Source organism: Perna viridis, chromosome 7 (assembly GCF_037379345.1).
Source record: "Perna viridis isolate PV_CMFRI_1.1 ecotype Kerala chromosome 7, ASM3737934v1, whole genome shotgun sequence".
Taxonomy (NCBI): domain Eukaryota; kingdom Metazoa; phylum Mollusca; class Bivalvia; order Mytilida; family Mytilidae; genus Perna; species Perna viridis.
Genome location: NC_142451.1, coordinates 42,267,179 through 42,295,119, shown reverse-complemented (window position 1 = coordinate 42,295,119; position 27,941 = coordinate 42,267,179). Strand labels below are relative to the sequence as shown.

At 34.9% G+C, this 27,941-nt stretch overlaps 1 protein-coding gene across 2 annotated transcripts; it reads right to left on the bottom strand.

The window, feature by feature from the left end:
• Positions 1-2,165: 2,165 nt before the first annotated feature.
• LOC148612768 (zinc transporter ZIP4-like) lies at positions 2,166-27,701 on the bottom strand. Of its 2 annotated transcripts, none has more exons than XM_088594490.1 (13): positions 27,340-27,701; positions 14,817-15,341; positions 13,851-13,965; positions 11,288-11,568; positions 10,117-10,288; positions 9,384-9,559; positions 8,811-8,904; positions 8,307-8,404; positions 7,778-7,892; positions 7,180-7,332; positions 5,936-6,123; positions 4,946-5,121; positions 2,166-3,733 (listed from the first exon to the last, which is right to left on the bottom strand). In XM_088594490.1, exons 1-12 carry the CDS (start codon positions 27,574-27,576, stop codon positions 4,981-4,983), a joined length of 2,295 nt encoding a protein of 764 aa, XP_088450616.1. In that variant the 5' UTR covers positions 27,577-27,701; the 3' UTR covers positions 2,166-3,733; positions 4,946-4,980. The 2 variants fall into 2 exon arrangements, with proteins under 2 accessions (XP_088450616.1, XP_088450618.1); XM_088594492.1 differs by lacking the exon at positions 27,340-27,701 and adding an exon at positions 20,173-20,421.
• Between the last annotated feature and the right edge of the window lie 240 nt (positions 27,702-27,941).

Here is a 27,941-nt window from a genome sequence, read left to right as displayed (position 1 = left end):
CACAATTTGTCCAATCACAGTATCCGGAAGTATGGTACACAAAAATAAGGCCAACCTAAAATAATGAGAAATAGTACCGTTCTACCTCTATGGAAATGCGCCCCGTGCAGGTCCGGGTGTCAAAAGAATAGGCTTGCAGCAGCGCTACGTTTGTCGTAAAAGGCGACTAAATAGTGCTCAGAAACCTAGCCGGGGGCTAGGCGCTCTGCCCACACAGCAACTGGGATGTGTGCCCCTGGTGGTGGAATGGGGTACCCCTGGCATGTTACATGCTGGAGTTGTCAGGCTATAATACGGAAAACCTGACCGCAAACCATAGAGGTGCACCGTGTTGGGAAAGATGCCACGTTCCTCGCACGTAAAAGAACCTTGCTGTGGTATTCGATAGGAGTAGGAACCTTTGCGCTCCGCCACAGGAAGCTAAATTGCCCGACCTTACCCATCCCTCCTTTTTTCTAGTGGCAATCAAAATTTGTCGACCCTACTGTTATTGTGTCCCATCCCGTTTTTCATTTCATCATCCTTTCATGTTCATTTTATCATCCGTTTCATGTTCATCGTCTGAATATAGCTGAAATATTGCTGCTCGGACGTTATACCCCAACAATCAATCAATCAATCTATGGAAATGCAAGTCACCTGATCGCGATTGGTCAAATACTGACAACTTAGTGGCGTTCGAAGACAAAACTGTATCTAAAATTAAAACTGCGTGCAATGTGTTATTTTCTTGAAGGAAATGTAGAAACTTTTAAGTAAAAAGAACAAAATTTTACTAAGTCGGCTATCTTTTTTTAAAGATATTACTTGTTTTCCTTACATTAAAGGGGAATGGTTCAAGCTTTATGTTTGTTTGTTTGTTTGTTGTGGTTTAACGCCCGAGCAGCAATATTTCAGCTATATTCAGGCGATGAACATGAAGTGGATGATAAAATGAACATGAAATGATTATGAAATAGAAAATGGGACGGGACACAAGGACAATGGGGTCGAGAAATTTTTGATTGCCACTGGAAATAGGGACAGGTGGGTAGGGTGGGGCAATTTAGCTTCCTGTGGCGGAGCCCTATGGTTCCTACTCCGGGAGAATACCACAGTAGAGTTTTTTAACGTGCGAGGAACGTGGCATCTTTCCCAACACGGTGCACCACTATGGTTTGCGGTCAGGTCTTCCGTATTATAGCCTGACAACCCCAGCATGTAACACGCCAGGGGTACCCCATTCCACCACCAGGGGCACACAACCCAGTTGCAGAGCGCCCTAGCCCCCGGCTAAGGTTCTGAGCACTATTTAGTCGCCTTTTACGACAAGCTTAGCGCTGCTGCAGGCCTATTCTTTTGACACCCGGACCTGCACGGGTCGGTTCAAGCTTTATGAAACTAGTTTAACCTTACCGCCGGTTACATGCACGTGTCCAGTCAGGAGATGTTGGTCATTCATTTGTCTCGGTGTGGTTATATATTACTTTATTTTAGTTTGATTATAAGGAATTGTCATCGTTTTATTACTCTTGTTGTCGAGGCCTTTAAGCGCTTGCTGAAAGCTTGAAGCCTTTATGATATTTACTGTTATGAATTTAAGTTAAGCACCGGTGCATTTACGTTTTATCACATCTATTCGATCTTTTGTCAGATACGTTACAAAAAATCAAGGGAGTGGGTTTTTGTGTGTGTGGGGGGGTATCAATAGAATTAGCAATAAACCAAACTTTTATTAAAAGTACCGAAAGCGTTTATGAGCTATGGTCGGAAAAATGGAAAAAATTCCCCCTTTTATGAATAAAGTCACAATACTCTTAAATGTACTATAAAAATTATGAAAATCGAATGAGAGCTTACATCATAATAAAAAATAGACAATTCAGCAAACACAATAAAAATTATCAGAAGGGTTTTTGAGTAATTTTCCAAAATGTGAATGAGTGACAAATTGATACACAACAGTATATATATCTAACGCTGTTTGCAAAAGCCAAATAAAAAGTGTCTGATGTTCCAGACGCCATATTGTTTTGTTCATTAACATGATTTATCACGTTATAAATGTTACAATTATTACGCCTGACCAATGAAAACGTTGCGAAAATCATGACGTAAATATGAAGGATTTTTGCAATAACATAAACTGCACACTTTCAATAAAAACAATGAAACAGGACAAAATATACAAAAATATATAATGATTTTATTCATTCATTGTATAAATACGTACAACAATAAAACAACCTAACAATACTCAAATCTTAAGAGATTTCAATAAAATATGTGACAGGTTATTAAATATCTTTTGGGATTTGCCGTAACAGTATTCGGTCATTTCCTTTACTTTAAAATCATCCAAGCTAGAAACTGTAAAAGAAACGCCTGATGTATTTTTTTAACAACCCGCCTGATCCGAGACCTAAGCGTTGAAAATTTTCGTATAAAACTAACATCGCTGTTTTTTTTCAATGTGTTTAATCAATGGCGGATCCCGAGAATGAAAAGGGGGTTCTAGCTAGGTTAAAGAAAATGGAGGTTCAAAATTTTGCACGAAATCAACAATTTTTGAACAATTTTCGGACAAAAGGGAGTCCGATCCTCGGAACTTCCTTTAGATACCCCAAAATATATAACATCCTGTTTGATACTAAGTGAGCCCAGGGCCCGATTTCATAAAAAAAAAAATCTCTAATTGAGATTTTCCTCAATTCCTTCTTCAACTCAACAATTTTACCAATCAAATCACTTGAAATTGAAGATTTGAGGAAAAACCTAAAAAAAAAAAAAATTGAGGAAAATCTTAATCTGAGATTTTTTATGAAACCGGACCCTCGTCCGCTCTGGAGGTGTCGGACTCTACAAGTTCAACTTTAAGTCAATTCCAGAAAAAGTCACGGAAATTCAAGTTTCAGAAAATAAACCGGACTTCAATTGGTCTGATACACTCACGTTATATTTGACAGATACCAGAATGTGACCAACCGATGACTTCACAACTCCACTGGTAAGTCTTGTGATACTGTACATGATTTGTCGAGACAGATCAGTTTAAAAAGCCTACACAGGACATGATACAGTAAAAAAAAATTGGTCTTTCCCACAGGTGTTTGCGTGCAATCGTAACTACTCGGCAATATCCGGTACAATAGGTAAAGTCGAGGTTGCACGATCCATAAAAATGCAATTCTTCAACCAGAGACCAAGTTACATGCAGCTGTAATGTTTACAATATGAAATAGGTCATAGCACCTTTGATATGCATATTAAAAAAAAGATTGTTCTAAACATATTTAAAACAACAAATAACATATATTAAAACGACGAAACTTAATGATAATATAAACAAAAACATGAAATTTCAAATGATATGTAAAATTACAAAAAATAATAAGTAAAAGCGTTTGATTAACTTTAGGAGATGTTCAAACCTCATACATGTAGCTATATAGTTTAAGGAGGTAGACCTAGGGTACAAGTCTTATAAATCATTGGATCGTTTGTATTCACCATTTTACATCAATTTCATGTAAGCATCAAAGTAAGTTTGACTGATTTCATTCTGTTCAAATAAAAAGCTTGAAAAGCTTTGGTGAAATTGAAATATGATACAAACAGATCACTGATTTCAAGAGTTATGTCCCTTACCCTAGGTCTACCTCCATAAGTCACTTCTATCACTGATCCAGTATTTTTATATTACTGTACTTCCACTGAAATTTTTTTTTCCAAATTATAACCCCATTTGCTGTTACTGAAAAAAAAAAAGAAAACACTAAATTATTCATCAAATCTTATATGTATAAAAGCACAAATTTTCATGAAAAAAGAGAAGAGTACTAATACCATTAATTATAGATTGATAGATCGTTTATCCAAGGTCAGAAAGTTCTTTAAAGATAATGTTATTTTTCTATTTTTTTTCATACTAAATTCGTTGTGGTATTATCAAAAAAAAAGAGTTGGAAGCCTTAAGGATGTACGTGGCTCATGTTCAGCCAATTTTCTAAGATTTTCCGACTTCTCTTCTTTTATCCATATTTTTTGCCCAATAACCCCAACTTTTCTTTTCATAATTTCACGTTAGAATGTTGCTTGAGAAGGTTTTATGTAATTTTAGTCATTTCTTCGGGATTTTCAATAGATAAAACATACTAACCCAAAACTTGTGGAAAATATCAAAAGAAAACCTTTTCCCATCAAAATTTCAAATACTTGTATCTCAAAAAAAAAACGAGCACTATAGCAAACATTTTCTTATTTTATTGTTCTAGCATGAAAGATCTTAAACGATTTCACAACCTTTTGAAATTCATGTTATTCTTCAAGACAACAGCGAACAAACTTAATTAATAGTGAATTATATGCATACATGCACGTGAAAACTTTTTTTATTCTTCAAAATACTCGATTGAAGAACAAAAATATTCAATATTCACTTTTCGAAGCAAAAATAAAACAAGATAAAACATCTTTTAACTACTTCTCTTTCTAAGAATTGGGCAAAATGTATATGATGTGTGGCACATGAAGGAAAACAACGCTGAGATTTTATTGCATTAACCAATTAATTATACATGAGAACCACCAGAAATAATCATCAAAGTGTTTGCAAATTTGCCTTTTTAAGATATCGATAGGTCAAATTTAATTGAAATGCACTACAGAAAAATGGCGGGAAAATCTTCCCGCACTCTTTTCTTATATAAGCAGTCAAAAAATATCTTACGTCACAGATGCTTCAGGACAAATTTAAATAGCTTTTCGGTTGTTTTCTAGATGTATTGGATATATTTTAGGGAAAAATGACTAAATTGGGGAAAATGATGTGCCACTTATTGCATAATTCTTACACAGAATGGTACTTAATAGGCCATCACATTTGTACAATTTTTCAGATTAACTAATTAGTGTAAATAGGTTCTGTGAATCGGAAGTAAATTTTTGAACTGGAAGGTCATCCTACCTGTATAAAGTACACCAAGAAACCGGGAAAATGTTTCAGTCAATTTTGATCTTTTCCTCGTAGACCGACAATAAAAACAATATAATAGCACCGGTCAACATTCCAATATTGTTCAATAAAATGCCCATAGTCTTTGACGTGCCTTGTTCCTGATGGCCATTAATTAATTCTGGAAGCTACAAAGAAAAAAAGTAGAAGTAAACTTTAAATACTGGAATTAATCAATCTCTACAAGCTAAACGTTTAGGACCCTCCATACGCCTACTAATAGTTACTACATGTAGTTTTGTTTTTAAAGGTATGACATCAATATCCAAAGACGTCATGTTTTTCAGTCAGAGGTGTGCTTCTGCCGAGGGCCTATGTATTATTGGACTGTCTGTATATTTACCCGGTCCACTCTCTGGTTATACGAATTGAAAGAGTAATCAGGGGAACCAAGGTTATAGCGGTAATCAAAAGAATGTAATCCAGGGACAAAGACCAGACATGGAAAACAGTCATACACAACAAAGAACATAAAGTATCCAAAATCATACATACAAAGTAACAAAAGCAAATGAGCAACGCGGACTCCACTAAAAACTGGGAGCATGGACCAGGTGCACCGGACGGCTAAGCGTCCTCTGCTTTTCTAGGTAGTAAATAACACAAAAACGATTCTTTCAATATGCTAAACAAGCATTTATTTGTTTTTTTTTTCAAATATATATCTTCATGACCAACATAAATTGAAAGCTTCTCCTTTCAAGTGCTTATTTGTATTCAATTGACACTTTACTTGTTAGAGAAATCGTTAAACCAAAGATCGCATCTACCGATTTTACGCGCAGACGATGGGAGTTCAGACATATATACTATTAAGAAATTCGAGATAAAAGCAGCCAATCTTGTTCAATATAATCTCAAAAGCCCCCATTTGATTTGTTCATCCACAAAAGCCGATCATTTAACTATTGATTTAAATACGGGTTCATGTACCCAACTTACCATATCCACTAATGCAATGTATAAAAACAAGCCTGCTGTGATTGCAAATATCCATTGTCGTACCACAGCATCGGCCGACACTGCCAGACCGACATAGAGTCCAATAAGTGCTGTGAATGATGAAAGCAAGTTGAATAGCAGAGCCCTCTTTATACTCAACCCACTTTTCAGCAAAATTGCGAAATCTCCTGAAAAATGAAATTTAATGATAATTTTAAAATGTTATTGAAGACAATACAGAGTCCTGACAGAACTTGTGAGAAGGCGTAAACCATCTTTCACTACAGAAAGCTCTTTAAATTTAGGATTTTCAAGTACAAAACGACAAGATAATATTAAATAAAGCAAGAAATCTTTATGTAAATGACATTTCGTTTACTACACTTCTCAATGGTTTAACTTCAAAATGATATTTTTGTATGGGGTATTTGCATGTTTTAAGCCAGTGACTTTTTAAAAAAAATATCATGAACTGACATCGTGTATTCAAACTCAGCATATGCTAGCTATCTTTTTCAGGTAGTTCTTAAGTTTTAACCGATTTCCAGCATTTCATTACCATAATTCACGACGACCCCGAGAGACCATCAGACATAGGCTTATGTTATTTAAAAAGACCGTCATCAAAACATTACATCGATTAATGTATTAAGGAAGTGATGTATGTGTCAGTCTCTGTAACACTCTGGCAGTGGGTGAAATATGATCATTTAAAAGTTTATTTTGACTATTTGCACCATCAGAATCAAGGAAAAATAACGAATGAAAATTTCAAGGGCAGATAACTCTGTCAAACACCAATTTTGTTCTTATATTCTATTGAAAAATTTCTGAGCAAATATCCAGTAATGCAGAGAACAAATAATGATCTCATCAAAGAAACAAAACATCCTTGAGTGAAATTGTATTGTCCAATTGGTGGGGTTTTGCCATGTTATTCTGATTAGATTACTCCTAATATCTAGAAATATTTTCTATAACTGTTTTTGATTCATTTTCCCTTTATATACTGTATATTTGTATTTTTCAGAGGCCAATCTAGAGATTTCGAAAGACGGGTTTCAGAAAAGGGAATGTTCCAGCGTTTTGCCAAAATTTTGCACGAAATTAAGAAGGGGGTCCAACCTCCGGAATACACCCTCCCGGATCCGCCGCTATTTTGATCGTGAATTACTAACTGTACATTGCTCAAAAAACTGTTTAGTGATTCATGAAAATATTTTTCGATAAAATTTGGTACTTACCCAACTCATGTGGGAGTTCATGACAAAATACTGTAAGACTTGTTGCGATGCCGACGGCATTACTTTGTGTAAAGGCTGCTCCTATGGCAAGGCCATCGGCAAAATTGTGAATACCATCTCCGACCAAAACCATTAGTGCTAACGATGTTAATCCTTGAAAGAAATGTGTACATAAGTATAAAATTAGTTTAAAGGTAGCAAATTAAGCCCCTCCTTTAAGGTTATTGATAAGGCAGTGATACATTTGAACGGCTATTTGAAACTTAATTATGACAAAATGCAACCAATAACAGACACGTTTGATTTAATTATATTGTAGCCTGTGATGCTTACATTTTCTGATGGGTAAAATTTGCCTATCCCCCAATTTTGCCTTGTATCCTTCTTAACTCTAAAATCCATACTCCATAAGATAACGATGAAAAATATGGAGAATCCTTTTATCAGTTCAAACATTTTTTTTTAAAGAAGTTAAACTCCCTCAAAAGCATTCTTAACTTATCGTACACCATGGGCATACAAAAACAATATACCATAATATGTCTGTCAGAATAAGGGTGTACAGAAATAAAGTTCCATCTGATCAAGTGAGACATACCTCCACCGCCACTACTGAAGTTCGAGTCAAACTTTGTGGTATCACCGTTGATAGTACCGTTGCTGTTGTACAAGTCACGTTTAGATTCACTTTTATGTTCGTTTCCATTTGGAATCTAAGAAATAATTGAATATATAGATAAGTCAGTTGATGTATGTTTCAAGTTGTTTTTGTACATGGTATCAATTTTGATTTGGCAGTGGTGGATCGAGGGTTTGGATGGTTGGAACCTTCTTTGTTTAAATGTTTTGTTAATTCCGTTGGCCTAATGATACTGAGGAACGGAATTCAAACCTCTTACGTTGTAGGAGTAATGCATTTAGCTTTTTTTGGATATGAAGTTGTTGCAGACAGTGGTGGGAAAAGGTTCCAATTAATTAATTATATTAAAAAGTCTTAAAAAGATTTGGAGTGTCTGATATATGTGATCAACAAAAGAAACTTAAATCATTGCTCCGCATTGATAGTAAATAAAAGAAAGCTTACACTATGTCTGTCACATTGTGTCACAAACAAATGAAAAACTTACATTGTGACCGTCAAGTTCGTAGAGTGTGTGACTGTGACTGTGAGGACCTTTTCTAAACGTACCCATGATCAGCTCCATTAAATAGAACAAATAAACTCCTGAAATATACAAGAACCAATGATAATTTTGTAATGAATTTAACTACTTATCTCTTCATCAGAAACAATTGAAGTTTGTGGATTTTTCTCCACTTTCGTTTCAATATCTTTTAGAAAAAAGTTATTAATAGATTTTTAGCCTTTAACGATGGTGTCTGCGTAAAATTAGAATTGGGTTCATTTAATTCTGTTTGAAAGTTGAAACTTATCAAAACGAAGCCTTAATAAGAATTAAGATGATTTCTGCGTGACAATCTTCCTAAGTCAGGGTTTGAGGCCGGGGCGAAGGTGGACTTAAAACCCTGACTTGGGAAGATGCTGCACGACTTGATTAAAAACCTATAATTTATTTTCTTGGAACCATCAAACAATGAAAACAATTGTATTATAAGAATAAGATACGGACCTCCCAAAGCAGCTAAACCAAATCCAACATATTCTTCCATAAACTTCTCATCATGGTCGTGATTTTCTCCATCATGGTTGTGTAATCCAAAAGCCTATAAAAAAAACCACTTTTAGTGGTATTTCATTGTTGTATTACAAAAAAAAATGTCTACCTCATTTTGAACAGCTTGAAGGCATAAACATTGTATTTGGTCGTTTTGAATCTGTTGAGAACTTCATCTCGCTTTTGAATTTGGTCTTACTTAAATTACAACTTACACATTCTGTAGTGACTATAGAAATGGTTATTGAAATCTAAAAACACACATACCTTTACATAATACATAGGGACTTGCGGCACGGATGGTTTCGACCTACTCGTTTTGTTCTCGAGAACCATAATGGTATGCTTTCCATTGTGATAATTTTAATGGATGGGTCAAGAAATTGGCTAAAACTCGAAAAGACGATTTGTAATCAAATTAATGATTCAGACGGAAATAATGATTCTGGAAAAAAAAAGGGACTGACGAAACCATCTGTGCCCCAAGTGGCTGTGAAGACCGACTGGTAGTAAGTCTGAAATAATTACCGAAGGAAGGAGATGCAAAAATGCATCAGTTGTCAATGTTCCAACAGCCAGACCGAGGAATAGATTCATTATGCCACGGAAACAGCCAGCGGAGGACTTGGCCAAAGGTAGGACAAAGACGGCAACAACAGAGCACAAGCATATAATGATCACCGCAAATGTTCCGTACCCATACCCTGCAATGGAATGTCAAATAATGTCAATTATTGTTGAAATGTTTATCTAGATTGAATTGAATAAGAAGTAATACTGCCTTAAAGTCGTGTTAAGTGCCATACATTACTTCTATAATTTTGAATCCTAAATGGATCTAAAATATCCTTTAAAATATGCTTTCAATTTACGTTTCCATATTAATGCTATAATACACGGAGAAGTCAAAATGGCGGGAAATCGTTTTCGTTCTTTGGACAATTTCTCGCACATTTCCGTTGGTGAAGATATCAGTGATGTGATAAAATAGCCAGTGCATCATCAAGGTCAGATTTTATCTGACAACTAATAGCAAGCAAGCCCTAAACTCATATTAGACATTAGTTTACTACACCTAACATTCATTGTCATTTTCATCTTTGAAAGCAGTGTTTTTTTATGGTTTTCTGAAGATTTTGGGCTTTTTACACTTGGCTATAAGCACAAAATAGCTTTGTGTCCTTGTCGAAGTCACTATTTTTAACATTGTTCAATGGGCATTTTTTTCATTATTTCTGTTTTTATTGTAAATAAGGCATACTTTCAGCGTCGCTTGCTTTTTGTGAAGTTGATGTCGTCTGCGATGAACAGGAACCGGAAACTTGTTGATAAATCAATGACGGACAGAGTTCCATAAACTTCTGCTTGGAAATTGTGTTTCCTGATTGGGCATTGTAAATGGCAAGAAGCTGGTCCGGAGAAAAACATGAATCCTGTAAAAAAATATATAAAATGATGCATCGAAAATACCACCGTGTAATCGGATTTTCTATCAGAAAAAAAAATAAAATAAAACCGCGAAGATAATAACAAGAGCACTTCCATAAAGTTCAAGTACCACTTTCCCGAAAGATTTTGCAAAAGATATTTCTTCATAGGCATATAACAAGCCTATCACCTATTGATGTCAATTTATATGTATCACAATCAGCGTTTATACACGGCTAAATAAGTATAATACTGTAAGTATCGATTTATTCTTTCCAGACTTGATTGAAAAGGTACTGTTCTTTTATCAATTATTGACGGAAACACCGGGCGCTTAGAAAATTGAGTCATCGAAATATAAAACTAACAAGAACTTTCCAAAACAAGAACAATATACAAAAAAACAAAACAAAACAAAACAAACAAAAAACAAAAAAAAAAAAAAAAAAAAAACAACCCATAAATGAGTATGAGTTTCCTACTAAAGCATCTTATGCCAAACGTGCAAACAGTGCAATTCACTCTAACAGTTAGTGAGAAGTGCAGGAACACATTAAATGAAAAAAAACACACACAAAAAAAAAAAATAAAAATACAACTGCTGTATTTGATAAAGTAATCATAAGCCCTTGCTACTGTATCGTATTCCCTTAAGGGAGGGGAAGCGGGAATTACTGTACCTCACACGCGCGTAACACTTATATTTGATACAAGGCTGATCAGTCTAACGCCCTGATTTCCGAAGTTCATATTTGTAGGTGGTCGAATTTACGCAGCGGAAGTCAGAAAATCGAATTTTAATAATGTTTTCTAACAATTGCATTTTGTTAAAAGTGAAAATAAAGGAATCTGTCTCTATGGCTATAGGACTGTTATAAAAACTGCATTCTTTTTATATTTTGACAATTCGCTCATAATTCTGTAATGAAAGAAATCAAAACTGAAAATGTCACATTTTTGTAACATTTCATTGGTATAAAACATTCAGCGCTCAAACTGCATACCTGATTAGATGGCGCTGTCGGTGTGGTGGCCCTCTTTGTTCTAAATAATGATGTAGAACCAACCATATTTGACACATCTCTCTTCCGCCGATGAAATGGGTGGTCGTCATGCACATCTCCAACGTGATCTGCAACTTCCTCTGTTATTTTAAGAGCTACCATCAGCTTTACAAACTCATCCCGTGGTATAGAGTTGTTTGAAGCATGCATGTATGTCAACAAACTGTTGGAAAAGTATGATTTCCTAGGGAATAATCGACAGTCTTTCTGTATACGGGCACCTGAATTAAATTGAAAATTGTTAAACTGGACCTAGATACAGATTCTAAATATCACTACAAGCTTTATTTAATTTGAAGAAACGGAATTATAAAACTATTTCTTTTCATAAATCGCACATACATTTTTGGAAATGAATAAAACCAATTTGAATTCACATTCTAGTTCGTTTTCGCGCTTTGAAAAAGAAATGTCAGCAAAGAATACAATATCGTGAGCACAATACTGTTGTTTATGAACTGAGAGAAAGACAACATTAAACATTGTAATTGCAAGAAAGCTGAATCTGCATGGAATAAGCAGCGTCCTTCGCTATAAATGAAGTTCCTCATGCCATGTTTGGTGTTCATGATTTAAACAAAAGCATTTCGACAAAAGAAAAAAAAAGTTCGTTCTCAAGTTGGAGACAGCCTTAACCTTTTAAACTCGGCATATCTATTTCGTAAATATGAAACCTTTCATTTAAGTAATTTTTCAGAGATTGATCTGATAACTATTTTAAATGATTAATACTCCACAATTCACAATATAGCCTATAAGATACCACCTCCTAGACACAGTATACAATAAGTTCGGAATAAGTGTAACTTTTGTAACGCATGTTACATAGAAATGTCACCTTATTACAACTCACAGAATATTCCAGTGAATATAGTCGAAAAGAACACAATCCAGGAACAACGACCAGACAAAAAAAAATGGATACACATAACAAAGAATAAAAAAATAACTGAATTAACATGCACAAGTTGAATAAACATGCGTAAAAGAGCAACCCTGCCTCCACTGAAAACTGGAAAGATGGACCAGGTGCACCAGTAGGGTAAGATAAGAATGTTCTGCTTTTTCAGAGACTGACGAAATATCATGTCCGCGAAAAAAAAAACAAAGCCTTGACACGTGACATGGTGCTATGTTCTACTTTTCATTTATTGGAAGTCCGTGCTTATTTGTAAGATCTCACCGACGAAGTTTACTTAAGACACGGTGTACGCGGTTGCCGAAAAGTATGGCCTTGCTTGGATAAATTCTGGCACACAGTAAAGTGAATTATATTGGGATATAGCAGCGACGTATCAAAAATACTCGTATGACAGTTGTTTATCAATACAATGGCAAGCTTTTAAAAAAATAGCCTTTGAACTTGTTGCTATGTTATTTAAATACGCAAAAAAAACGCGGTTAATGTAATTTTATCTATAGAAAATTTTAGTTTTTAGGTCATCTGGATGTTGGACTGACATTCAACCAAAACTTTTTCAACTTTTATACGTAGATATTTTACATAACTTGCTGAACTTGATACGGGAAAAAGAAGGAAGGAAAGAGTAATCAAGGGAACCAAGGTTCTAGCGGTAGTCAAAAGAATGTAATCCACGGACAAAGACCAGACATGGAAAACAGACATACACAACAAAGAACATAAAGTAACTAAAATAATACATGCAAAGTAACAAAAGCAAATGAGTAACTCGGACTCCACTAAAAACTGGGAGCATGGACCAAGTGCACAGGTAGGGTAAGCGTCCTCTGCTTTCTAGAAACACCCACCAAGTTGCTCATAAAAAGTCCGGGGTAGTCGAAAGAGGAAAACTATGACAACTGGAACAATTCAGTTTTCATGACGCAGATGGATACACGGTAACGATCCACGAAAATGATTGGAATGCTAGTACACTATGATGCGTTCTATTCTAGTGATATGAATACATATTAAATACAATGACGGATCCAGGAGAGAGTCCATGTGGGTTGGGGGTTGGAACCACCTTTTTATCAAAAGCGATCGTTACTTTCGTGCAAAATTGAACAAAAAAAGAAGAGCAAATTAAAGCCTGAAATTATGTCATTACTTTTTTTTTTAGATTTCTGGTTCGGAACCCCGCTTTTATAATTTTTTTGGTCAGCCCCTGTAACATATCTGCACATTACGTAACTATGATTCATTCACAAAGGAGATACTGGAGAACACAAATTTTGCATCAGAGAAACGTTTCCTGATGCGTTTTTTTTTTAAGTTTAGACGGGAGTAAAGAATTAATCAGTTCACGATAGTATAGTCCTACACAGGGTTTTCAGTATCGTATTGACCTATCATTCAACTTCGTCATAAACAACGATTTCATTTTTCATCATCACGAACGATGTAAATGATTTGTCAACAAAGCAGAGAAACCAACTGAAAGAAATTGATCAAATGAAAATCACCGTTCAATACTTTAGATGGAAATGAACCTTTGATCCAAAGAATTTCGTCGTTTTTTTTTCAAGAAATGTACAATACCTGTTAATAAATGATAAAGTAGTAGGGAGGACATTTTCTCTACGTTGCTTTCGTCCAGGGAATCAACATCTGGGTCCACGTCTAATTCATCAAAAATTGTCCCAGCACTGAGACACTGAAATAAAAGAAAGAATTTGAGCTCCAAGCGCGGATCCCGAGATTTTGGAAAGTGGGCTATAGTAAAAGGGAAGTTCTATGTTGCTTTTGGTCAAGTGGACAAAATGAAAAGTCTTGGAAAGGGGGGGGGGGGGTAATCACTTAACTGCCCCGGATCCACTAACGAATTTGAATAATGCTGTTTTGAACAGTTTCTCCAAAGTTACATGTTATGTATATAAAACTTCTATATCACTCAGCAGAGGCAGCTTAATATGTACCGTGCATCACCGAAAAGTAAATATCAGAGAAAAACTGTCTATTCGTCTCAGTTTTTACCGGTTCATTCATGATGTTTCAAGTCATCATTTTATTAGATAAAAATACAAATTTGTCAAAATCACATATTTAGCTGAGTTTTTAAGAAAATTGTAAAAATTATGATATTTCAAAAGTGCATCACTCTTTTCTTGAGTTTAAAAACACCCGTCCCAAAGAAGGCAATGAGCTAAAATAGAGCGGGATTTCCCTGCATTCCACAAAAATGAGTTTTCATGCAGAACGTACATAAATATTTAAATTCAGTAAGTTTCAGCGACCATTTTATGTATAAATAAAGAAAATATGAGTCATTGCTAAAAACAGTTTTAGTTGTGCAGATTTGATGTGCACTTTTCCACAGTGCACTATTTTTTTTTTACGAATTTTCTAAGTGCTCATTGGTTGAATTAGTGATGTGTAGCCTACATAATCTATTGCCAGTACGTAAATGATAGATGAAAGGTAAAATTAATTTTTGCTTAAACAGGAAATAATTGAATATACAACTAATTTTAAAAGCACAGTATAGTTACAACTCCAAGAACATACCTTGTCTTTTATGAGTTTCACGTCGTCATCATGTTCGTCGCTGTGGTCATCGTCGTGTTCGTCGCTTCCTCCATGATCGCTGTCGTGGTCATCATCGTCGCTGTCGTGGTCCGGAAAGGTTGTAGTTCTAGCCGTTGTTTCGTCACTATCGTGGTCTTCATGATCTGTCACATGATGGTCATCATCAAAATGGTCGTCGACGAAATGTGGGTGATCATCATCATCGTGATCACCGTGATGGTCATTGTCGTCTTCGCCTGATTCATCGTCTGATTCATATGAATCGTCTAGATCCTCCAAAAACGTTTGGAATACATTAGCTTTGATTATTCGTTGTCGCCTGCTGAATTTTTTCAGTAACTCTGTTGTGTAGAAATTTTGGTTTGTTTGGATAGTCGCATTTTGTTGACAAAATGTCACTAGGTTGTAGACTAGTATATTTGACAATTTGCCAAAATCTTTTTCTAAAAGATCTTCACCTTCATGTATATCAAGAGCTTTAAAGACGTCGTTGCTGTGCAAACACTGAAAAGATGAAAACGAATTAGACATGTGAAAACTATAAGAAGACAGGGGCAGATCAAGAGTTACTTTTTAAAAGAGGGCCCCGATCCGAAAATTTATATGAAATGGGTATATTCAGGATATTTGAATACTTTTTACTAAACTTTGCATAAAAATAACAAATTTCCAGCAAAAGGGATGGGGTTCCAAAACAATAACCCCCACCGGATTCGCCAATGAGCAAGTCGTCCGGAGGACTCCGTCAATTGGTATTGGACAGTAACAACTACATAAGCACTAAATATTTATCTATGGCTACAATAAAAAGGGGTATCCATGCCTTTAAAATCCTCCGAACCACTCACTACAATAACAATATCGAAAGCTAGTCCATTCCATTAAACCACCACTTTTACGCGTCAATAGTAGTATCTACTGTATTATGAATTATTTTTATTTGGCTTCAAAGGTGAACTCATTTATAAAAGATAAATTGCATACGTACACGAAATCCTTACTACATAAATTAGTTCGTGACTTCAATTTCTTTTCATAAAAGGAAAACAAATTGACGTATCAAGAAAGCGAACATTTACACGTTTTACGGCATGATGCACTTTTTTTTTATCTTAACAGGATGTTGTACCGAATTTAAACACATAAAAATAATTTCTGAAGTGTAGATAAATACGCCTATTTCTAATAAAGACGACATTTGTTTATGTTTTCTACATGACTATACAAGAACAATAATTAATAAGGTGAAAATACACAAATAACAAGATAAGCCATTGAACAAACTTTGGAAATGCCAGATCGGTGTGTAATAAGTCATTCTAGAATTCCGAAAAAAATCAAGATAAGACTTTATCCTTACTCCGTTCCGGTTGGCCTAAGTGTGAGTTCCGATGGTGGATTTTCGCTACCACAAATCTCATCATTTTATAAATTAATAATAGATTTCTACTTAATCTTCAGCCTAAACGCTCCTACTTGGACCATTGTGTATCACGCATTCAATCCCTCACGCAACTTGCAGAACCCATTCCTTCATAATGTTAAATTTTGATTCATGACCAGCAAATATATAGCATGGGATATATAATCCATAATGTGACTGTCCGCCTGTCCGTTCATCAAACTATTTTGGAGGTTCATCAACCTTACAATAATTGAAACTCTTTTTAAGGTTCAACTAAAACAAAAGGTGAAATTTAGGTGAAATTTCAATCAATCTTCAGACATCAAAAAAGGGAAATAACCAGCGATCGTCAGATATCAAAATGGTCATAATGATTACGTAGTGTCTAAGTAAAGCCCGTTATGCATGCTACTCACGAATCTCGTTATACCATCATGGCTTGCATGTTTGTCTTTTTACACGAAATAGCAGGCATTCGTTCCTTGTTAAAATCATTTCCCATTTTTACAATTGCCTAAACTTTCCCTTTTTGCAAGACTCTTTACGTTTGACGACTATAAATATACGTAGGAAATTTGGTTATTGGTATAGCTTTGTTTACCCTCATTATATACATTTTGTACTATATAGGTAAGCTTTTCAAGATTTATACAGCATTCACATTTAAAGAACGAACCCCGACATATTGAATTTCTAACACTCATTTGTACTTAGTCGCCTCCTTGGAGACTAAAAATACGCGACATTGAAAAAAGTTTTTTTTTTAAATTGTAAGGTGTTTTCCAAACTTAATTACAAGTGAAATTCGACAAACAAAAATGTGGTTTTGAACCATTTTTCAAACTTTGATTACAACGATAAAGCACTCCTTAATGATTTAGAAAATATAAATGATGTATAGCTTAAATCGTAACTATGTAAAATGGACCCGCTCCGGAGGTTACCTTCCCCCCTTTTAATGAAAAGTTTTGTTAATTTCGATCAAAGTTTCGGCAAAAATGAGCAACCTGGAACCCCCTTTTCAACATCTTTAGATCAACAATGCTCCTAAATAATAGTAATGTAGAATTTGTATATCAGTAATAGATCGTTAAATTCTATTTAATCTACACAATATAGCACCACCTAAGTTTCAAGCGAAGGTAGGGAAGAAATTATTTGATTAAATGGTCTGTAAATTGAATGTGAAAAGTACTTCAACCTTGCGTGAATTTAAGACAGGACCAATAGTAGAACTACCGGGTCTTTATTCAAAAATAAATGAGCTCTCTGAACCAGGACAATAAAATAGTTGACATGTGTTTGAAAGATCCAATCAAAGTCGGTCGCGACTAAAAATGAAAAAAAAGACGGCGAAACATTTAGCATAAAGTTCATTGCAGACTATGATGATAATATTTTTTAAAGTATACAAAAAGGGTATCATCTTTTTTTTAAATTTAAAGGAGTAAATTATCATAAACACCAAATTAAGAAACTGGGAATTCCGTAGTAATATTCTAAAGATAGAACTATAGAGCTTATCATGCTGATAGTGTAATTCAATCTATACCTTGAAAAACTGACTTGGTTTATACATACATGTATTAAGGAAGTTAAAATACAGTTAATTTAAGAACTTTCCACAGTGGTTATTTAAGGGCTAGCGTAACACTATATGAATAAAAATGAAACACATACTACTAGTAAAACGTTGGGGTCAAATCTATGAGCGGTATTTAAAAATCGCAACTGCTTCGCTAAAACTGACATCAGATGCAGATACTTCGGATGAAATCCTTACAATGTTTGCCGAAAAGTTACCAATATGGCAGGCTAAGAAGCTATTTCTTCTAGCAGACGATAAAACAAATTCAGTTCACTACCATCAGTTACTCAACCAGGAAATTTGGCACAAACGAAGACAGCTTTATAAATTTGAACCGAAAAATCCGGAAAGATTGTGGTTACTAACCACTAATGTCATTTCCCATAGGCTTCAATGCTAATTTCACTAAGTTCAATGTGTTATGGAGCTTCTACCTTAGGTTTAACCTGAAGAAGACTATACATCACCTAAAAGCTGCATGTGTACACTAATTGCCCTGAAAATATTATGTTGGGTTTACTACCTTGCAGTGCGACACCGGCTCCTAGAAGACAATGATCTAAAAATAGAATGGGAATTCCCCTACATTCCACAAAAAGGGGTCTTCATGCAGAACTCATAAAAATATTCATTTTCAGTAAGTTACAGTGACCATTTTATGTAGAAATGAAGGGAATATAATTCCCTGCCAAACACAAGCTCACTTGTGCAGATTTGGTGTGCACTTTTTCCACAACAACATAACACAACTGCACTAGAACTTGTGTAGGACTAGTGCACTAAAACTTGTGTAGGACTATTTTTGCGTACGTTCTAAAAGCTCAATGGTTGAATAATTGGTATGTAACTTAAACTGTTTTGGCTAATGCATACGAATTTTTTTTGTGCAAACTGATATACTGAGTGGGGTTCCGATTTACTCCAAACGACTGGGGCGAAAAATCATTAACCGCTCACTCTACATCTGCATCATTAATGAGGTTTTGTCTGTACTGACAATGTAAATGGTACCGAATGGATGAAAATTCTTTTATTTCATTTTGATTTTAAATTAAATGACATTCATTTTATACATGTAGTAATGAATAATAAAGACGGTTCAACATTACAAACCGCTGAGAGCTTGAAGATTATAGTGGGACTCCTATACACCGTTTTCAAATTCAATTCAATGATTCAAACCGGTCATTTCTTTGTGTTTTTTTAATCATCTAAATTTTTAACTCTGTGGTCGCTTTACTGTTTCTTTTTTACTACAATTATCAAGTTGCATTAAATTTTTTTTTCACTCAAGTAGTTGAGTGTTTAAAATCAAAACTAATCACATCCGCTATTTAATCAATCCGAAAATATTTCTTGTACCAAGAAAACGTAGTTCCAAATAAGGCAGATAATTACATATATATATTCATTATTGATAAATAGTCTTTCAATGCCTTTTGACGGTGGAAATTAAAAAAATATGTAATATTGTGACTGAAAGCCCCGATATCGCCTGTGGATATTTCAATGTCGTTTACATAAAACAAACGTTTTTTGTTATAGACTAAAAAATCATCACATTGACACTTGTTACATCTTCATGTGGGACAATATACATGTAACGCACTCATAAATTTGTCATTAACAAATTTAGTCATATGATATAGGGACTGTCAAATCAAACACGCTCGGAAATATGTTTTGGTAACAGAAGGTCCCTTATTATTCAATTTTGATAAAATATCTGAGCGCTTAAAGTAATAAAACATTTCATTGTATAAAAAAATATGTAGTTTTAACAGGTTTGGTTTTCAAAATGTCTTAAAATTACAAAATAGAAAGAACACATATAAAAGATGATTGTTTTTACATCTTTTTTACCTTTATTCGCGGACATGACGGATGACAAAACATGCAAAAACTAAATAGGGTTATACCTAATTAAAAACATTGTAACCATCAAAATATTAAAACACTTTAGAGAAGTCAATAGACACGAAAACAGTTCAGTAAACTGACGTTACTGCTGGCACATAAAAATAAATAAAAAATAAAAATGCGATTTACACTAAGTATTAAGCATTAAAAATATGCATGAATTATTTCTTTGCAAGAAAGGAGTTTGTCGAGGATATCCAGGTGTAACTTGCATTTATGAAATTTTAAATAAATCATGAATACTGGTTTGAAAAGGGAAAAAAACTGGCATTTTAAACATATAAGACAAGTATTATTACACTGGTAATATATCATTTATGCAATTATTCAAGGAAGAACAAGTAAACCTCCCTTTATCACATGTCAACAAAAACATTTAAAACGTTATATTTTCTGCCACACTAGAAAAACTTGTACCTTACCCTAAAAGTTCTACAAGAACGCCGGTTCAGACAATGAATCCTTGAAAACAACTTTTCTAACATATCATCTAAATCAGGCATTGAAATGCTTTCCGTCTGAATTTTGAATTCTTCCATAACTTCTTGGAATGGGTTAACTAGCATTTCTTTAAAATCATCATTTATAAGTCCGAAAGTAGTTTCAGATCTTGAAAACAAAAGAAGCGAAATCCAGAGATAGTGTAAGACGGCCATGTTGTTGGCGATTCAATGTTAATATGAATCCAGTTATATTTGAAATGTATTATCTGACAATGATGGATGTTACGTACATGTCATTCGTGACGTCTCCGGGGGTGATTCAGAAATTAGTCGTCAACATTAAAACAATACAACGAGTCAATGAATTGACCACTACACAGATTATTAACGTAAATCGTGTGAAATTATAATTATGAAAGCATTACCTTAGGACGAACAATGAAATTTGTACAGATGTTACAAATATAACGGAGCGGAAATTCTAATGACAGGCCAACTTAGGGAAAAGTTTTTTTATTCAGAAAGACCTTAAACTGAAATACTGTAAATTGTTGTGAAGTTACAACCTAAATGAAGTGGTGTTGATACATTGTCAAGCGCTATCATCTTCTTTCTTATGTGAACAGTATGAAAATAGGGGGATTTGGAATTGAGTCATCTGGCTTCTTGACCTATTTGAATCTCCTGCTGAAAACCAACTTCAGTCTGTTCATTTATATTTGTTTTAAAAGACGGAATAAAGTTTTGTTCAAAAGGCTAGTTATACACATCATTCTTCGTGAAGACAAACACATTTTTGTTTGAATATTTGAGGTAGTTAAATCTAAACAAGTGCACCACCTTTTGAACAAGTTTACCGCATCCCTTCAAACTTGAAGCTTTCTCCATAAATATAGTATTTTACATGAAGACGTGCAGTGCGACCAGAATTTAAGGTTGGGGCGGCAAAACTAGACTAGAAGTCGAGCAAGGTTGGGAAAACAATTATTTGTGGTAGAACTAGTGAAAAAAATACGATTTCCTGCAAAACATATCTTTTTCTCAATTCTAAAGAAAGCGTATTCACACCACACCGCCTTGCATTTAATTCCCACTCGATGGCAAGTTGGCACACCTATTTGTCAAAAAACAAATCATTTTGAGTGCTGAGAGTGGTATCTGTGAATCGGCTGGGTAGTAATATTATTCATAACAATTCTTTTTCAGAATAATATCATTGGTGGACTAAGGAGTCTGGGTGTCGGACACCCCTTTTTTGTCAGAAAATGTTGTTATATAATAATTTTGTGCAAATTTGGGCAGGATTGCCTGGAACACCACCTATTTTCTGGAGCCCAGTTGGAATCCCCCTTTTTTAAATCTATTGATTCACCAATGATTTTATCGAATCGAGGTTCAGGTTTGTGTCCTTAACTATAAAGAAGATGAAACGTCACAACTACTGTAAGAGACAACTGACAAATATAATTCATGTCCTTCGGAAGACCAAACACATTCGAAATATTAGTTTCCATGTTCAACAATGTTATAGTATGTTCAAACGTGACACTAATCCGACATTATAGGAGCATGTTCAATATGGTTGGTTACATGGGACAATTAATAGAATGATAACGAATTACAAAATTAAAGTATTATGAGTCGACCGTGAAATTTGGTTTTAACTACACAACTTCATTGACCCAGAAACATTTTTAATAACCCTCGCTGTAAGTACTATTCAGGTTTTTCTAGTTCGTAATGTGTTTACTTATCCGCATTTCTATTTGTGTTTTCTTTGATCATATCTGTTGTTTACACGAGTTGCAGTTGTGAGATGCACCTTTCCTGTACCTGAAGCTCCGTGCAGGTCCGGGTGTCAAAAGAATAGGCCTGCAGCAGCGCTAAGCTTGACGTAAAAGGCGACTAAACAGTGCTCAGAAACCTAAGAAACCTAGCCGGGGCTACGCGCTCTGCCCACAGAGCAACTAAGATGTGTGCCCCAGGTGGTAGAATGGGGTACTCCTGGCGTGTTACATGCTGGGGTTTGTCAGCCTACTCTTCCCATCCCTCCCTTTTTTCTTGTGACAATCAAACTTTGACGACCCTGTTATCCTTGTGTCCCTTTTTTCATTTCATCATCATTATTTCATGTTCATTTTATCATTCCTTTCATGTTCATAGCCTGAATATAGCTGAAATATTGCTGCTCAGGCGTTAAACCCCAACAATCAATCAATTCTGTACCTGAATGCGTTTTTCTTTCGAATGACATGAACGTATTTCGATCAAATTAACCACACACTGGCACACAGCCGCGACGTTTTAAGTTAAGAATCTTGCAAAGTCAGGAAAAATTTAATAATTTTACACGACTTTATAAAATTGTCAAACGTATGATTTGAATTACGCCCGAAAATTTTGAAAGGCCTATCTGCAGCGGTTAATAAGAGAGGAAACGAACGTCTGCCGCTGAGTTGAGCTTGGTACGGCCAGGTTATGAAAATAAAAGCATTGTGACGTTGAACGTTGTCCGGCGTCTTATAATTCTTGGTCCGCCATAATCCTAAGTCTGGCTGGATGCAGAATGTTAACCTTCTTGATACCTCGGAACCAAAAAGTTAACATTTTGTATCCGACCGGACCAAAGATTATGATGGACCCATATTCATGCGACACCGGCTTGCTAAAATGACAAGTCGAATTCTCTTTTTTTGGTTAAAATTCTGTATAAGCGTTGATGTTAGTCAAGTGTAGACTATCCGGATGTTGATTTCGTATGAATCAAATAAGACATTATGCATCTTATTACCGATTTCTTTACACACCTCATGATCACAACAGTTGATGAAAATGCCACAATTATAATTTATCTTATCACTACTTCTATAGACCCTTTTGTGATAATGTACGGATTCGACAATTTCTGTAACAAATACAACGACCTTAGTCTATCAAAAAACTTTACTATACTTAAAAATGAATTCTTTTCTTTTTCGATAAAGTAAGTTTTAAAAAATCCATGGTATTGAAACATCTAATCATCTAGTTTAAATCAGTTCAGAATCCAGATTGGTGATTTTGGTATCTTCCCATTTAGTAAGGTTAACACAATTTTGATCTACATTTTATCATGTCATTAGAGTTTATTTTTAAACACTTCCGAAACAGTACACTGTCTTTACTTTATGGAAATAAAGGCATGTAATATGTGTTTGCGTATGTCACAGTAAAGCCGGCTGTGACATTAAATCAGTCCAAAGTACTATGGCTTTCATTGTACAGCGTCACTTGCTAAAGTGTGTTACAAGTTAAAAAATGAATGGATACAAATTATACGAATTTTAGTACCATGTATGAATTTACCTAATATTTTCGTGTCAATAGTCATTTTTAACACCACTATTTATTGATTTAAAAGTACACAAGCTTTTAGCGTTGATGATCTCGAGTGAAAAAAGAGTCAACATGCCATTACATCTACAACAATATATATATTATATCTTGTTCTAATTGAAATCGTTGAATTTTTCTTCCAAAACTTTAAATCACCTTTACAACTTGACTAACCGCTTTCGGGTAACTATATAAACCAACTCCCAATCGACCAAAGCCCTCCTTAATAAAAGGCACACATGAAATCAGTCCTTCTCTGAAATATGTGCTGAGTGCACGGTTAATGCAACTTCGTTACAGTTTGTTTTGTTTCATTTCTGAAACGGTGCCTATCCATCTGTTATCCCACCATATCAGTTAATCATTATGTAATAGAACCCAATGCGTATCCTGGACTCCTTTTGAACCATGAACGCTTGTCCTGCCATTTACCTACGTCACCAACGGTTAAAGGAGGCATAGTAGCCGCTCGACTCAATCCGTCCGTCCGTCCCTCTTTCCCTAAATCACGCTGTTACCCAAAGTGTGTGTTCTGCGACTCAAAAAGTATGCACCAATTTTATAGAAACTTTGCACAATATTTGTGTACATATTGAAGATGTGCACCACCTGTTATGGAGAACTTTTGTTTACATTTTTAGATTGTTGATCTTATTTATCTTTATGTTAATTGCAGACTCAATGCACGTATCTGTATATTCCGAATTTCCTCTGACCCTGCAACTCTCCTCTTTTTTATTCGGATATTGATATATCGGGAACACCAGTCGTTATATTCCACTCACTATCGATCGCTCGTGAGTAGGAGAGACGGTGAGGGCTTGAATTATTCGAGTTACAGGGCCAGAGGAAATTCGGACTAGTATCTATAGTAGTTTGTTTGTTTGTTTGTTGGGGTTTAACGTCCGAGCAGCAATATTTCAGCTATATTCAGACGATGAACATGAAATTGATGATAAAATGAACATGAAATGATGATGAAATGAAAAAGGGATGGGACACAAGGATAATGGGGTCAACATATTTTGATTGCCACTGGAAATAGGGAGAGATGGGTAGGGTCGGGCAATTTAGCCTCCTGTGGCGGAGCCCTATGGTTCCTACTCTGGGAGAATACCACAGTAGGGTTCTTTACCGTGCGAGGAACGTGACATCTTTCCCAACACGGTGCACCACTATGGTTTGCGGTCAGGTTTTCCGTATTATAGCCTGACAACCCCAGCATGTAACACGCCAGGGGTACCCCATACCACCACCTGGGGCACACATCCCAGTTGCTCTGTGGGCAGAGCGCCCTAGCCCCCGGCTAGGGTTCTGAGCACTATTTAGTCGCCTTTTACGACAAGCTTAGCGCTGCTGCAGGCCTATTTTTTTAACACCCGGACCTGCACGGGGTAGTATCTCTAGTAGACGTAACCTGACTTAAAGTGTTTATATTTCCAACTTTTATTTGCGCTCTTCTTGTCGAATACAGTTTCTATGCGGCCTACTGAAGGAATCTTTCGGATTAAGATATGCGTGAATCACTTCTGCCTGGCTTTAAGGCGGCATAAAAAGACTAGTTGAACAACCTCAGTTAGTTCAGTTCATTTTAAAAAAGCTAGTTGAACCTCGGTTAGTTCAGTTCATTTTAATCAGTATTTTATTACATCGTATCATAAATATAACATTACATGTTACCTAGGATTCAGAAACAAGTCTCAAAAGAACTTATATGATTCTGTCTCCTGAGGTGATCCAGTGAAAATCTCAGTTAGGCTGATTATATCATAATGTACATGTATGTGTATTTAAAAATCACAGATTCCTCAATTGTTCAAAAACCCAAAAGGAACTTTAGATTTTTGTTTATAAATAAAACTAAACGCAATATTGAAATAACATATTGGTCCCCCTGGTGTGTGTGTGTACTACTTTTAAGTAGCACTCCAGCTAAGGATCATGCAAAATATGATTCATGGGTAAAAAGCCTACATATTTTTATTTTTGATATTTTGTTTGAAATGTCCTAGTAAACAGAGGTTAACATGTGGTTTTTCATAAAACCCGTGCTCTTAGGAGATAAAAATTATATAGAATGCACTGTAAATTTCAAAATTAAGGGAGATAACTTTGTAAACGGCGCTCAAATACAATAGAATTTACTGGACTTTCAATGTGGATTATCTCCTAAGAGGAGGCAGATTTGAATGAATAATTACACATTTCATAGTATATACCAATAAAACAACTTAATTACAAAAATAAAAATATGTAGCCTTTTTTGGGGTGTATCGCATTTTTCAGATTTTGCATGATTCTTACTAAGACAGCTACTTTAAAACTTTACTGAATTTGATTTTCCTCCCATAACCATGGACGGGATAACATTGAACAAATGTTTTAATTTAAAATTAACCCAATGTCTCTAACATGTTCAATGTCACACTGTTCAATGAAATGACAATTGGTGACGTTCAAATATAGACCAACCTGAGGCGTTTTGGACATGAAAATAAAACATTGTTGAGTTTCTATTCACCTCGAAAGAAAAGAAAAGAAAAATAAAACAAAACAAATGCCCCCTCCCAAACAAACAAAAAATAAACATAATAAGCGCGTTCCATCACACACAAATTGAAGACTGTTATATTAAAAGAAATGCATTTTGTATTAATTTCCATTTTGCTTAATTATCTACAACTGTATTCTCATTCTGCAGGTGATACGAAAGTGGTAAAAACGTAATCTAGAAATTTTCACAAATAGGAGGATTCCCCTAAGATATATGGGACCATATTCAAGTCCGATATGATGTAAACTTACTAAGATATCCTGTCTCATCTGTATATCGACCGCAATCAAATTGTGATGACAACCATAAAACTTCTATAGTGATAATATCAACAAAGACCATAAACAAATAACCAGAAAAGGAAAAAAATGGCCATTTTAGAACAATATCGTGTCTGCTTAATTATTCTGACAGTTTCAAACAGTCTGTAATTAAAAAAAAACACGATGTTTTGGCAGTTAATTTTGGGAAGACATTAAAAAATGATCATGGAAAATGAATGCTTCTTCAAGTGTGCTATAAAAGCTTCATATTTTCTGGCAAAATACCGGAGAATATAATTTCCATGGTTCGCCGAGAAATGTTTACTTTTAAGTGCAATCTAATACAATAAAAAACAGAATCAACCCTAACAGCGACCGCATGAGATCAGAAGGGATTGTAAAGAAATCTCTGCAGCGTTTAGAGTCACTGGCCCAAATAAGATTTCAAGCTGCATTAAAATAAAATTGATTTTTATTCAAAGTATTTTAAAAGACATCAATGTAGGCCCTTCTTGAATTTATTTTTTCAACAGTTATTTGTTATCATTATTTACATATCAATGTCAGGCTGTCTTGGCTTGTTCAAAAATATATATTTCTCAGGTTTTCGAAGAAACGCCAGAACCACCTAGTATAAAACGGGGTGGTTGGATTTAAAAAAAGTAAAATACATGCCTCCGTACTAAATAAATAAATAATTTGGTCTTTCATACCTCCTGCCCCTCCCACACAAAACCGCCATTTTATTTCTTTGATTAAAGGGTAAAAAGTAAAAATACAAAATTCAATTCAATTTTTAACAAAATACAATACTACCAATTGTATAAACTGAGACTTAAAAAATATGATAAGAGCACAGAAGAAGAAAATAAAAACGGACAAAGCATAGTTTTTCTACTTATTTATAGTCCTGATAGACCGACTACATACATCGATATTTAAAATTAAACTCACCTGTAAATTTGAACACAATTCAGAACCGTTTTCCTTGGGACATGTAAACTTCGAGCCTAAATTACCAATTATTCGGTTAACAATAGTTAGATTTAATCCTTGGTTTTTCACACTATACAACTTTAAGATATCATGGTAAGGATCCGTGAATAAAAAGTCCTTTTCTTCCTCCGAAGATGTCAATTGGAGCGACGATGCTGAAACGCAAATATAGAAAATACAGTATAAGAATTTCATTGTCTTTCTCCGTCTTTTGCAAATGAAAATGTGAAGATCTCCCAGTCCTTTAAAACCAATGAAATGTGAATCAAGATAAACTACACGAAGAATCACGTGATTAAATGGTCCTTTCACATTCTTTCGACCTAGAAAAAGGCGTCATTATTTAGGACTTAGAACCCATTTATATCCCAAAGGAATGTGAATCACGATAGTCAACTTGAAGATTCACGTGATTATATGGGCTTTTCACATTTTAAAGACGTTTTTATAAGAAAGACATTTTACCATTGTTTCGAAAGGTATTTTTAATACATTATGACATTTAAAAAAAGTATACAAATTGGTAATGCATGAAATATGGCACTACTGTTAAGGCAGTA